At 37.0% G+C, this 12791-nt stretch overlaps 1 protein-coding gene across 1 annotated transcript in view; it reads left to right on the forward strand.

Annotated features, from left to right (window-relative positions):
- Positions 1–12791, forward strand: part of LOC138697015 (QRFP-like peptide receptor) — a 198338-nt gene that overhangs the window by 111820 nt on the left and 73727 nt on the right. Inside the window, exon 5 of the mRNA XM_069822608.1 lies at positions 7959–8246. Coding sequence (XP_069678709.1) covers positions 7959–8246 — 288 coding nt within the window. The remainder of the gene's footprint in view (positions 1–7958; positions 8247–12791) is intronic.

The following is a 12791-nucleotide window of genomic DNA, read 5'->3' on the forward strand; positions in this document are numbered from 1 at the left end:
TTATATTATATTATATTATATTATATTATATTATATTACATTATATTACATTATATTATATTATATTATATTATATTATATTATATATTATAGCAGAAGTTACTGTAATAACATTATAGCATTATGTCCATCTAGAGAAACTACACTTTCCAATAGTGAAATAATAATTAATTATACAAATCGGTTAATTTAGCTTCCGATATTACTTCATACAAACACAGAAACATTCTCTGTAGGCTATCTTTCATAGCTTTCGATTGTTGTTGTCCAAGGCCCCTTATAGACGAAGTCGTTTGTTTTTTATTTCATTACACGGCCTTAGATGGCAGTTATTTTAATTTTAAAACTCATTTATCTCATTAAATATCAGTCCTATCAAAATGTTTTCAAAGAATAAAACTTATCGCAAATAATGTTTAAAGAAACCTTTTTATGTAACATTTTTTACAAAAATCATTAATAAGCGAGATATTTCGATTTATTTAATTCAGGCCCCCTCATAACCCCCCTTTTAAATAATGTATTTTGAATGCGATATAGCCTAAAATCTAAGTTACAACGAACTTAATTTATATTCCAATTTTCATCGAAATCCGTTCAGCCATTATCGCATGAAAAGGTAACAAACATACAGACAGACAGACAGACAGACAGACATACAAACAAAAATTTCAAAAAAGCGATTTTCGGCTTGAGGGTGGTTAATTATATATGTTAGGACCAATTATTTTTGGAAAATCAAAAATTACCAGAAAAATTGCGGCTACAGATTTATTATTAGTATAGATTTATGAGCTTCAAAATGAGCTATATTCCATTAAAATGTGAAAGGGGTGTGTTGAAAAGTTTCCCTTGTCAGTATGCAACAAACTGGACAGCAGCCTAGATAACATGCACAACAGCCTTTATGATTAAAAGTTTTCATGTTCATAAGCGATATCCACAATTAATTTAAATTGATTTATAATCTTTCCTGAAAACCTCACTATTGTGACAACCGCCCTTAGTGAAATAAGGCACAATTTATTAATGAAGTGAGTTCATTAGCTTTTGAAACATTCCTTGTAATAAGCTTATAACGTTCATAGTGTAGAAGAGAGAAGTGAATTTCATTCTGTTGTACAGCCTAATTGTAATTTTGTAAATTGCTCTTACCACATTTTAATTTCCACATGCAGTATGATCCCCCCCACTCCGATGACCGAACTCGTAAACTGTGACGCATGTTAGGGGTTAACCCCGAACATTGCATGCAAAAGTAATTGTGCAAATACCGATAAAGTTACCACACCGCTCGAGAATTTATTGGTATATATAAATGCCTACAATCAAAAACAATTTGCGAATCTATATACGCCAAAATAATTATTTTAAATATGAGGCATTTAAAAGACCTACGATTTATACCTCAGTGCTCGGAGTTGCAGCCGGCATAGTGATGTAGGACGCAAGTCGCTCCATTTTCTAACATTATTTCTGTCAAAATCTCCGACATACCTTTTTCTATTAAGATGATCTACAAATTTGTCGATCAAATTCTGTAAACAAAAGACAACAATGCAAACTTTGAAGTGGATTTGTGAGTCATATTCGTCGAAAGTAATATCACTTAATTCGGAAAATATGTTTATACCCGGCATAGTGATGTAGGACGTAGGTCGTTCCATTTTCTAACATTATTCCTGTCAAAATCTCCGACATACCTTTTCTATTAAGATGATCTACAAAATTGTCGATCAAATTCTGTAAACAACAGACAACAATGCATACTTTGAAGTGGATTTGTGAGTCATATTAGTCGAAAGTAATATCACTTAATTCGGAAAATATGTTTATACCCGGCATAGTGATGTAGGACGCAAGTCGCTCCATTTTCTAACATTATTTCTGTCAAAATCTCCGACATATATTTTTCTATTAAGATAATCTACAAATTTGTCGATCAAATTCTGTAAACAACAGACAACAATGCATACTTTGAAGTGGATTTGTGAGTCATATTCGTCGAAAGTAATATCACTTAATTCGGAAAATATGTTTATACCCGGCATAGTGATGTAGGACGCAAGTCGCTCCATTTTCTAACATTATTTCTCTCAAAATCTCCGACATACCTTTTTCTATTAAGATGATCTACAAATTTGTCGATCAAATTCTGTAAACAACAGACAACAATGCATACTTTGAAGTGGATTTGTGAGTCATATTCGTCGAAAGTAATATCACTTAATTCGGAAAATATGTTTATACCCGGCATAGTGATGTAGGACGTAGGTCGTTCCATTTTCTAACATCATTCCTGTCAAAATCTCCGACATATATTTTTCTATTAAGATGATCTACAAATTTGTCGATCAAATTCTGTAAACAACAGACAACAATGCATACTGTGAAGTGCTTTTGTGAGTCATATTCGTCGAAAGCAATGTCACTTAATTCGGAAAATATTTTTATAGCCGGCATAGTGATGTAGGACGTAGGTCGTTCCATTTTCTAACATTATTCCTGTCAAAATCTCCGACATACATTTTTCTATTAAGATGATCTACAAATTTTTCGATCAAATTCTGTAAACAACAGACAACAATGCATATTTTGAAGTGGATTTGAGAGTCATATTCGTCGAAAGTAATATCACTTAATTCGCAAAATATTTTTATAGCCGGCATAGTGATGTAGGACGTAGGTCGTTCCATTTTCTAACATTATTTCTGTCAAAATCTCCGACATATCTTTTTCTATTAAGATGATCTACAAATTTGTCGATCAAATTCTGTAAACACCAGACAACAATGCATACTGTGAAGTGCATTTGTGAGTCATATTCGTCGAAAGTAATGTCACTAACTCGGAAAATATTTTTGGCATTTTGATATTTCAAAAACAGTAAAATGTGTGACATTCCTTTTTTCAACAATATAATATGTTAAATTTCTTATACAGTATCTACTCGTACATTCTTTTTCTAATCGGTTATTTAATGAAGCTATATCAACTACTGGGTCCTTTAGCGTCGGTGGGATTGGTGATAATGAGATGGCATGTAATGGGATGAGGCCATAAATTATCTGACATTCGTCTTACGTTTGGGGAAAACCTTGCAAAAGAAACCCAACCAGGTAATCAACGCAAGCGGGAATCGAACCTACTCCAGAGCAGCAGACAAGCGCCTCAGCCCACTGAGCTACGCGGTGATGGTATTATTATATTATATTATATTATATTATATTATATTATATTATATTATATTATATTATATTATATTATATTATATTATATTTGGCCAGTTTTTCCAAGTAATGTTTAATTTGGCTTAACAAATGTTAAATTAACAGCTGGTTTATTTTTAACGTTTTGTTAAGATATTTTCCATTTTTCCAACATAATTTTGTTTAAAATAACCAACACTTAACTTTAACTGTCGTTAATACTATTCTAACTACTCAACAGCAGTTGGTAATGATTTTGCATATATAAGACAACTTCTTATTGGCTGATATTATTATTTAAATTCTGTACTATGGAGTAAGTCATGAAACATGTGTAAAATCGTAACCTATTACAGTAGTCATGATTCATACAGTACAGAGAATTGATAAATGAAAGTTGCATTGACTGCTATTGAATAATAATAATTATTATTATGTATGGTTACATTTTATAATGCTAAATATGAATTTCTGTTTAGAAAAATCTCAGCATTATGACCACCAGGTGACAATAATTACACGAATGTGTGTGTAGTCAACTGTACAGAAAACCCCGAGGAGAATTCCGTATCATATAAAATTCTCTAATTTAGGTTCATGTATAAATTATATGTAATTTCGTCCTAAAGAAGCAATTGATGCTGAAACATTTTATTATTTACTCACTGCGTATTTTGAAGCACTATTGACATCGGCTATAGTTGAAGAGCTAATAACATAGAATCTAAAGTTAATAGTAGCTAGTGAATTGAAACAAGTGGCCTATTTCAACTAGGTAACATACAACTGAGTTTTATTTAAGACATGAAAGTGATTATTATAACTACATACCGGTACCTAAGAAATATTAGTAAATTAATACATAATGTGCATTCGAACATAACAAAACTTAATTGGTATATTAACTTTAATTTATTAGAATTATATTATAGCTAGCGATAAGATATGTTTGCACTGGCTTTAAAACAGAAGCGAAAGAGCTGGATTCTTGGAATTTATAATCATTTTCTTTCCGATGGAAATACAATTTTCCAGCAGGATAATCACCCCGCGCACACCGCCATAAACGTTCAAAGACGGTTCACGGAAAAGCATGAAAAAAAGGATTGACAAATATCGAGACATCCCACCTCAAAATCCAGATCAGTTCTGGGATCAAGTTCTGGTTACCTGGGAAGATTTCGCTAAGGACCAGAACTATTTCCGCGATCTGGTGGACTCAATGCCCCGAAAATGCCAGGCAGTGATAGACGCCGATGGCATGTGGACAATGTATTAGATCCACATTTGTATTTCTTTTATTTTTCTTTAATTTGTTTGTTTATCTTTGTTTTATTTCGGGAAGAAAATTGATCTCCCAAGAGTTTTTTAAATTCTCCTAGTGAAGCCAGAGTTGCGAAATAATAAGTTCCACTACACAAAATTATAAAAATGAAGAAAGGTAACATGTATAAAAATTAGTTACGTTAAAAAAAAGTTACCGCCGAGAACCGAACACGGGCCCCTGAGATACCAAGCCAACACGCTACTGACTACTCGATCTGGGTACCATGACGTAACCAGCGCGACGAGGCACATATAGCTGCTAGGCTTGAAGTCTACGGACACAGCTCACATACAAACGTGATCGTGTAAATATTTCAATGTTCAGTACTAGTTAATGTTTCATTTGGACTGATTTACTGAAGCTTGGTGAAACCGTCCCTTACTCTAAACATTCCTCAAAGAGAAACATAACATGTTACTTTCACAACTTTTGTCTGAACAGCTTTGGTGTTATCCGCCATGTTTAACTGTTTGTTAAAAGAGTTAACGGCCTGAAATCCTACATTTAAAGTTAACAAACGGTTAAGAATCTGTTAAGCCAAACTGGTGTTGAACAAATGGAAAAACTGTATTTAACAACCTGTTGAAGGTTTAACAGTCGTTAAGTCTTCTAACAATACTTGGACAAACCGGCCAATTATATTATATTATATTATATTATATTACATTACATTACATTATATATATACATACACACATTCTACAAGTTTAAAGTCGAAATTTGTAATCAAAAGCCAACAGTGCCGGTACCTACTGAAAATTGGAGAACTACCTGAAATAATATAATTTTTTTTTTAAAGTGAGCCAAGAAATTGTCCAATGCTGTGGACAAATGCCAAGCGAGTGAAACGAGCGAGTCCGTATTTAAATCCCGGTCGGGGCAAGTTACCTGGTTGAGGTTTTTTTCCGGAGTTTTCCCTCATCCCAATATGAGCAAATGCTGGGTAACTTTCGGTGTTGGATCCCGGACTCATTTCACCGGCATTATCACCTTCATTTCATTCAGACGCTAAATAACCTAGATGTTGATACAGCGTCGTAAAATAACCCAATAAAAAACAATGGTACTGAGTGCATTATAAATTCATTGAAGAACATCCACGTTATTACTCACCTGAAAAATCTGTATTAAAGCCGGTTTTCAAAGACCCCACCTTCTGCAAAAAACATACATAGCCGCCCGAGTGTGAACTGCGCGCCCTGCATTTCCTAACTTTCGTTGTTCGGATACTAGGTAGATCGTTGTACCGGTGTTGAGTTATCTCTAACCGTGACCCTGATGTTACGAGATTCTGTGTCCCTGCTATCAGCTGTACTGTAATACATAGAGCGCCTGACGTCCAGAGAGAGTGAGTTCACAAGAATGTGTGTTACGGAAGAAATAAACGTGATTTTAGCCGAAACTATTCAAAATCGGACACATGTATATATGAACTTTTTTCATCAGAATGATGTCAGAAATCCTAGAGTATTGCACCATCTTCGTGAATCACCCTGTATATGAAAAGAGATAATACATTTTCAGAACTTAGGTTTCAAAAGGGGTTAAAAGGAAATTTTATACATATGAACGGAAATTAGTTATTACAAAAAATGATTAAGAACAAGACACCCAAAAAAAATAGGCAATTGAAAATAGTGAACAGATACGAATGGATAAAGAATAGATTTGTAGGAAAAGAAAAACTCAGATTAAACCTTCATTTATAAATACTCAGAATCACAAAATACAGTATTGTGTAAAATGTACTTGATGCGAGACGATCTGTCACGGAGTGGGTCTAGAACGAAACTGATTCCCACCACTACGTTCTGCGCAGTTTCTGTAAGTGGTCTGTGGCGCAGGTTCTTTTCTATCTGGTATACAGTGAAACCTCTCATTTACGGACATCGAAGAGACGTAACAATCTGTCCGCATCTGGGAGGTGTCCTCTATTGGGAGGGAGGCTCCCCAATCTAACAGTAAATTTACAATATGCATTATGTATCCCTTCACGCTTTAAATGTATTACTATAGTTTAATTCTAAATACAGTATGCTCTACTACAGTAAATTCTTTGCAACTTTGAACTACAGTAGATAAGACCGAAAAAGGAAAACGCAGCACTGTGCCATGCAATATTATTCTAGGTCTACAGTTATGCAGTACTGTAATTTACAGTTTTCAACTTAACCTTTACGTTCAGGTGCCATGTCTCTCGAAACAGAACAACTGATTGCAGTGAAGAGAATAATCTTACTAACCCTATCATGTGTCGAATACAATTTAACGATTGCGGAAATCTTGGACACATCAGACAGGTTAAATTTTATGACTTTGTTTATCCACCCTCTTCCAGTTAACAAGGGGTAGCCGGCTGGGCTAGTGGTAGCCTACGAGACCCTTACTGTCTTCTTTCATGTTAAGGCATTTCTGTACTAAATTTTACATTTTTGTAACACATTATAGAGTGGATGCCAATTCGGAAGGCGGTAGTCTGCTAGCGTTTGCGTCGAGGGAGACAGATAGAGAGAGCAAGGCAGCGTACAACATTGCTACATCGTACTTCACGAGCACGTGCGATACAAATAGCGCAGGAGAGAATTTAAATTATCAAATGACAATAACGACCTTAGCCGTTGATTACTGTAAGCATGACACCAAACAAACCCTCTTTCCTCCACTAACAATATTCTTTGTACGGTTCTCAATCCCACACCACATGCTTCTGCAGTCGTTTCTTGCATGTTGGCAACGTTGCTGCCAGCATCAAGGTGGCCGGCAGCGTTCTGTTCGTTAACGTTTTTAAAATAATTATACACTTTAAACACTATTTTCCGCGCCTGCTTGTGTAATACTTGTCTTTTTACAGTCTCTTCTTCTATTTATTTACTTTACATACACACAGTAAATGTTAGTTTTACTTATTCAATGTATTGAAACACTCGCACGTGAACAAACGAACTCGGGAAGTGCTTGTTATAGACTGATTCTGATTGGTTCTACTGTACAAGCTTGTGACGTCACATACCAGAAATGCTACGGCGCATATAGAAGCTAACCGCCTTCCGAAATACCGTCTAGTCTAGGTCTTGAAAACCAAGTTCTGTCCTCAGTCAGGAGGTAAAGCAAGCTTTAGGACTGTGAAACAGCTGTCCGTGTCCGTGTCTGAGAGTGTCCGTAAACGAGAGTTAAATTTATCATTATTTCTATATTATTTCAGTTGAGACATAAAAATCTGTCCGTATTTGAGAAGTGTCCGTATCTTGGGGGTGTCCGTAAGGGGAGATTTCACCGTATCTATAAGCAGTCAATTTTTTTCTTGTATTTTCGTTTCTTGTCCAAAAGTTTATAGTCTGTCACTGACCAAAGAAGCCACTTTTCTACTACTGCAGTCCGTTTAACAACCTGAAAGTACTGAAGTGTGCCAATCTCATTTGCAGTGCACGCGACTGGTGCGAGAGAGGCGGCGCGTGGCCCGCATCCTGCTGCTGCTAGCGGTGCTGTTCGCCTTCTGCTGGCTGCCTTACAACGTGCTGGCGCTGCTCTTCGACCTGGGCGTCAACAAGAACATCCAGCTCTTCTCCTTCTTCCTGCTTCTCGGCCACGCCAACTCCGCCATCAACCCCATCCTCTACTGCTTCATGACACGCAACTTCCGGCGGGCGGTGCGCGAGTTGGTGCTCCGGTCCCGCGTGTCCCTGGCGAACAGGCAGCACCAGCGATGCAATGTAAGCACTGCATCCATCCCATTAGCCTGCCTATTAAAATACTTCGTACCTTCTGGGAAAAAGTTTTGAATCGCTTGAAATGAACTTCTGGGTAAAGGTTTTTAGCCGCTTGAAATGAACTTCTGGGAAGAAGTTTCGAGTCGTTTGAAATAAACTTCTGGGAAGAAGTTTCGAGTCGCTTGAAATGAACTTCTAGGTAAAGGTTTTCAGCCGCTTGAAATGAACTTCTGGGAAGAAGTTTCGAGTCGCTTGAAGTGAACTTCTAGGTAAAGGTTTTCAGCCGCTTGAAATGAACTTCTGGGAAGAAGTTTCGAGTCGCTTGAAATAAACTTCTGGGAAGAAGTTTCGAGTCGCTTGAAATAAACTTCTGGGAAGAAGTTTCGAGTCGCTTGAAATGAACTTCTAGGTAAAGGTTTTCAGTCGCTTGAAATGAACTTCTGGGAAGAAGTTTCGAGTCGCTTGAAATGAACTTCTGGGTAAAGGTTTTCAGCCGCTTGAAATGAACTTCTGGGAAGAAGTTTCGAGTCGCTTGAAATGAACTTCTGGGAAGAAGTTTCGAGTCGCTTGAAATGAACTTCTGGGAAGAAGTTTCGAGTCGCTTGAAATGAACTTCTGGGAAGAAGTTTCGAGTCGCTTGAAATGAACTTCTAGGTAAAGGTTTTCAGCCGCTTGAAATGAACTTCTGGGTAAAGGTTTTCAGCCGCTTGAAATGAACTTCTGGGAAGAAGTTTCGAGTCGCTTGAAATGAATTTATAGGTTAAGGTTTTCTACTGGGTTGAAATGAACTTCCGGGAAGAATTTTCGAGTCGCTTGAAATGAACTTCTGAGAAAAAGTTTTGAGACGCTTGAAATGAACTTCTGAGTAAAGGTTTTCAGCCTCTTGAAATGAGCTTCTGGGAAGAAGTTTCGAGTCGCTTGAAATGAACTTCTGGGTAAAGGTTTTCAGTCGCTTGAAATGAGCTTCTGGGAAGAAGTTTCGAGTCGCTTGAAATGAACTTCTGGGAAAAAGTTTTGAGTCCCTAGAAATGAACTTCCTTACTTCCAAATGACTTTTAAGGAACTCGGAGGTTCATTGCCGCCCTCACATAAGCCCGCCATCGGTTCTTATTCTGAGCAAGATTAATCCAGTCCTTACCATCACATCCCACGTCCCTAAAATCCAAGTTTATATTATCCTTCTATCTACGGCTCGGCCTCCTCAAAGGTCTTTTTCTCTCCGGCCTCCCAAATAACGCTCTTTGAACTTCTGGGAAAAAGTCTTTTGAGTAGCTTGAAATGAACTTCTGGGTAAAGGTTTTCACTCGTTTGAAATGAACTTCTGGGAAGAATTATTTATTTACTGTGCCACCTTTGCTTATCTTAAAAGTTAATACTTTACATTAACGTTTTCAATACACATGTACACATGTATCGAAAACGTTAATGTAAAGTATTAACTTTTAAGATAAGCAAAGGTGGCACAGTAAATAAATAATTATAGTCAAATATTAATAGCTTATCGGCATACCACAATATGAAATTGATAAACGCTAGCCAAGCAAAAATCACAAACGCATACACCAATACTAAAACAAAAATATTGAAAACCAATACCAATATCTGGTTTAACCAACAATGTCTAATACACAAAGTTACCGCAAAATACGCAAAAATCACTAAAAATAGATTCTATACATAGCCAGCTCAAATAACTAACAACCAATACCAGAAATTACGTATAAAAAACGAAATCAAATTCTTACATAAAAAGAAAGACTACCTGAACAAGAAACTCTATGACCTACATTTACAATTAGCAAAATCTTTAGGCAATTAAAAAAAAATCCGAAAATCATAATAAGTTCCATACCATAAGGCAAGGTTTTCATCATAAATGTTTATCTAACACTCTACATCTGAAGATGATACACATGTATCGAAAACGTTAATGTAAAGTATTAACTTTTAAGATAAGCAAAGGTGGCACTTACTTACTTACTTACAAATGGCTTTTAAGGAACCCGAAGGTTCATTGCCGCCCTCACATAAGCCCGCCAGCGGTCCCTATCCTGTGCAAGATTAATCCAGTCTCTATCATCATACCCCCACCTCCCTCAAATCCATTTTAATATTATCCTCCCATCTACGTCTAGGCCTCCCTAAAGGTCTTTTTCCCTCCGGTCTCCCAACTAACACTCTATATGCATTTCTGGATTCGCCCATACGTGCTACATGCCCTGCCCATCTCAAACGTCTGTATTTTAAGTCCCTAATTATGTCAGGTGAAGAATACAATGCGTGCAGTTCTGTGTTGTGTAACTTTCTCCATTCTCCTGTAACTTCATCCCGCTTAGCCCCAAATATTTTCCTAAGCACCTTATTCTCAAACACCCTTAACCTATGTTCCTCTCTCAGAGTGAGAGTCCAAGTTTCACAACCATACAGAAGAACCGGTAATATAACTGTTTTATAAATTCTAACTTTCAGATTTTTTGACAGCAGACTGGATGATAAAAGTTTCTCAACCGAATAATAATATGCATTTCCCATATTTATTCTGCGTTTAATTTCCTCCCGAGTGTCATTTATATGTGTTACTGTTGCTCCAAGATATTTTAATTTTTCTACCTCTTCGAAGGATAAATCTCCAATTTTTATATTTCCATTTCGTACAATATTCTGGTCACGAGATATAATCATATACTTTGTCTTTTCGGGATTTACTTCCAAACCGACCGGCAAAGGTGGCACAGTAAATAAATAATTATAGTCAAATATTAATAGCTTATCGGCATACCACAATATGAAATTGATTCCGGGAAGAAGTTTAGAGTCGCTTGAAATGAACTTCTGGGAAAAAGTTTTGAGTCCCTTGAAATGAAATTACTTACTTACAAATGACTTTTAAGGAACTCGGAGGTTCATTGCCGCCCTCACATAAGCCCGCCATCGGTCCCTATCCAGAGCAAGATTAATCCAGTCCATACCATCATATCCCATTTCCCTCAAATCGATTTTTATATCATCTTCCTATCTACGTGTCGGCCTCCTCAAAGGTTTTTTCCCTCCGGCCTCCCAAATAACACTCTATGATCTTCTGGGAAAAAGTTTTTTTGAGTAGCTTGAAATGAACTTCTGGGTAAAGGTTGTCAGTCGCTTGAAAAGAACTTCTGGGAAGAAGTTTCGAGTCTCTTGAAATGAACTTCTGGGAAGAAATTTTTAGTCCCTTGAAATGAACTTACTTACAAATGACTTTTAACCCTTTGAAGCACAAATTAATTTTTTGTGTTTCTCGTATCATGGATCATACCGAAGCTTAAATCAATTTTTTTCAATATTTTAACTCTGCACACAATTTCAAAACACAGATGGCACCTCTATATATATACAGTACTCAAGAGGTGGTTTCTTGGTGGAATACCTGTGCCATAAAATTTAGAAAGAAACAAAACTGTGGTTCTTCTGAATAACCACTATGCTGCAAAGGGTTAAGGAAATCGGAGGTTTATTGCCGCCCTCACATAAGTCCGCCATCGGTTCCTATTCTGAGCAAGATTAATCCAGTCCTTACCATCACATCCCACATCCCTCAAATCCATTTTTATATTATTCTCCCATCTACGTTTCGGCCTCCTAAAAGGTCTTTTTCTCTCCGGCCTCCCAAATAACACTCCTTGAACTTCTGGGAAAAAGTCTTTTGAGTCGCTTGAAATGAACTTCTGGGGAAAAGTTTTGAGTATCTTGAAATGAACTTCTGGGAAAAAGTTTTGAATCGCTTGAAATGAACTCCTGGGAAAAAGTTTTGAGTCCCTTGAAATTAACTTATTTACTTACAAATCACTTTTAAGGAACTCGCATAAGTCCACCATTGGTCTCTATCCTGAACAAGATTAATCCTTCCCTACCATCATATCCCACCTTCCTCAAATCCATTTTTATATTATCCTCCCATCTACGTCTCGGCCTCCCCAAAGGTTTTTTCCCTCCGGCCTCCCAACTAACACACTATGAACTCCTGGGGAAAAGTTTTGAGTCGCTTGAAATGAACTTTTGGAAAAATTATGAAGGATGGGTGGAGCGGAGAAAAATTCTCTCCGGCACCGGGACTCGAACCCGAGTTTTCAGCTCTACATGCTGACGCTTTATCCACTAAGCCACACCGGATTCCAGTCCCGATGCCGGATTGAATCCTCTCAGTTTAAGTTTCACCTCTTAGTTTCCCTTTAGTGGATGCATTGTGTCACAGATGTGTAACAGTGGCACAATGTCCAACACACTACGTGCAGAGTTGCACTCATTATGAGTGACTAAGTGGCCGGGATCCGCCGTCTTAAATCACTAAGTGATTATTTACGGATATCATATTATTGTGATGTACCGAAGTACGGATGACATTTCTTGCAGGAATTCTGTATTACCGTAAAATGAAGGATGGGTGAAGCGAAGAAAAATTCTCTCCGGCACAGAGACTGTGGCTTAGTGGACAAAGCGTTAGCACGTAGAGCAGAAAACCTGGGTTCGAGTCCCGGTGCCGGAGAGAGTTTTTCTCCGCTCCACCCATCCTTC

The sequence above is a fragment of the Periplaneta americana genome, chromosome 3, assembly GCF_040183065.1.
Source record: "Periplaneta americana isolate PAMFEO1 chromosome 3, P.americana_PAMFEO1_priV1, whole genome shotgun sequence".
Lineage (NCBI taxonomy): Eukaryota > Metazoa > Arthropoda > Insecta > Blattodea > Blattidae > Periplaneta > Periplaneta americana.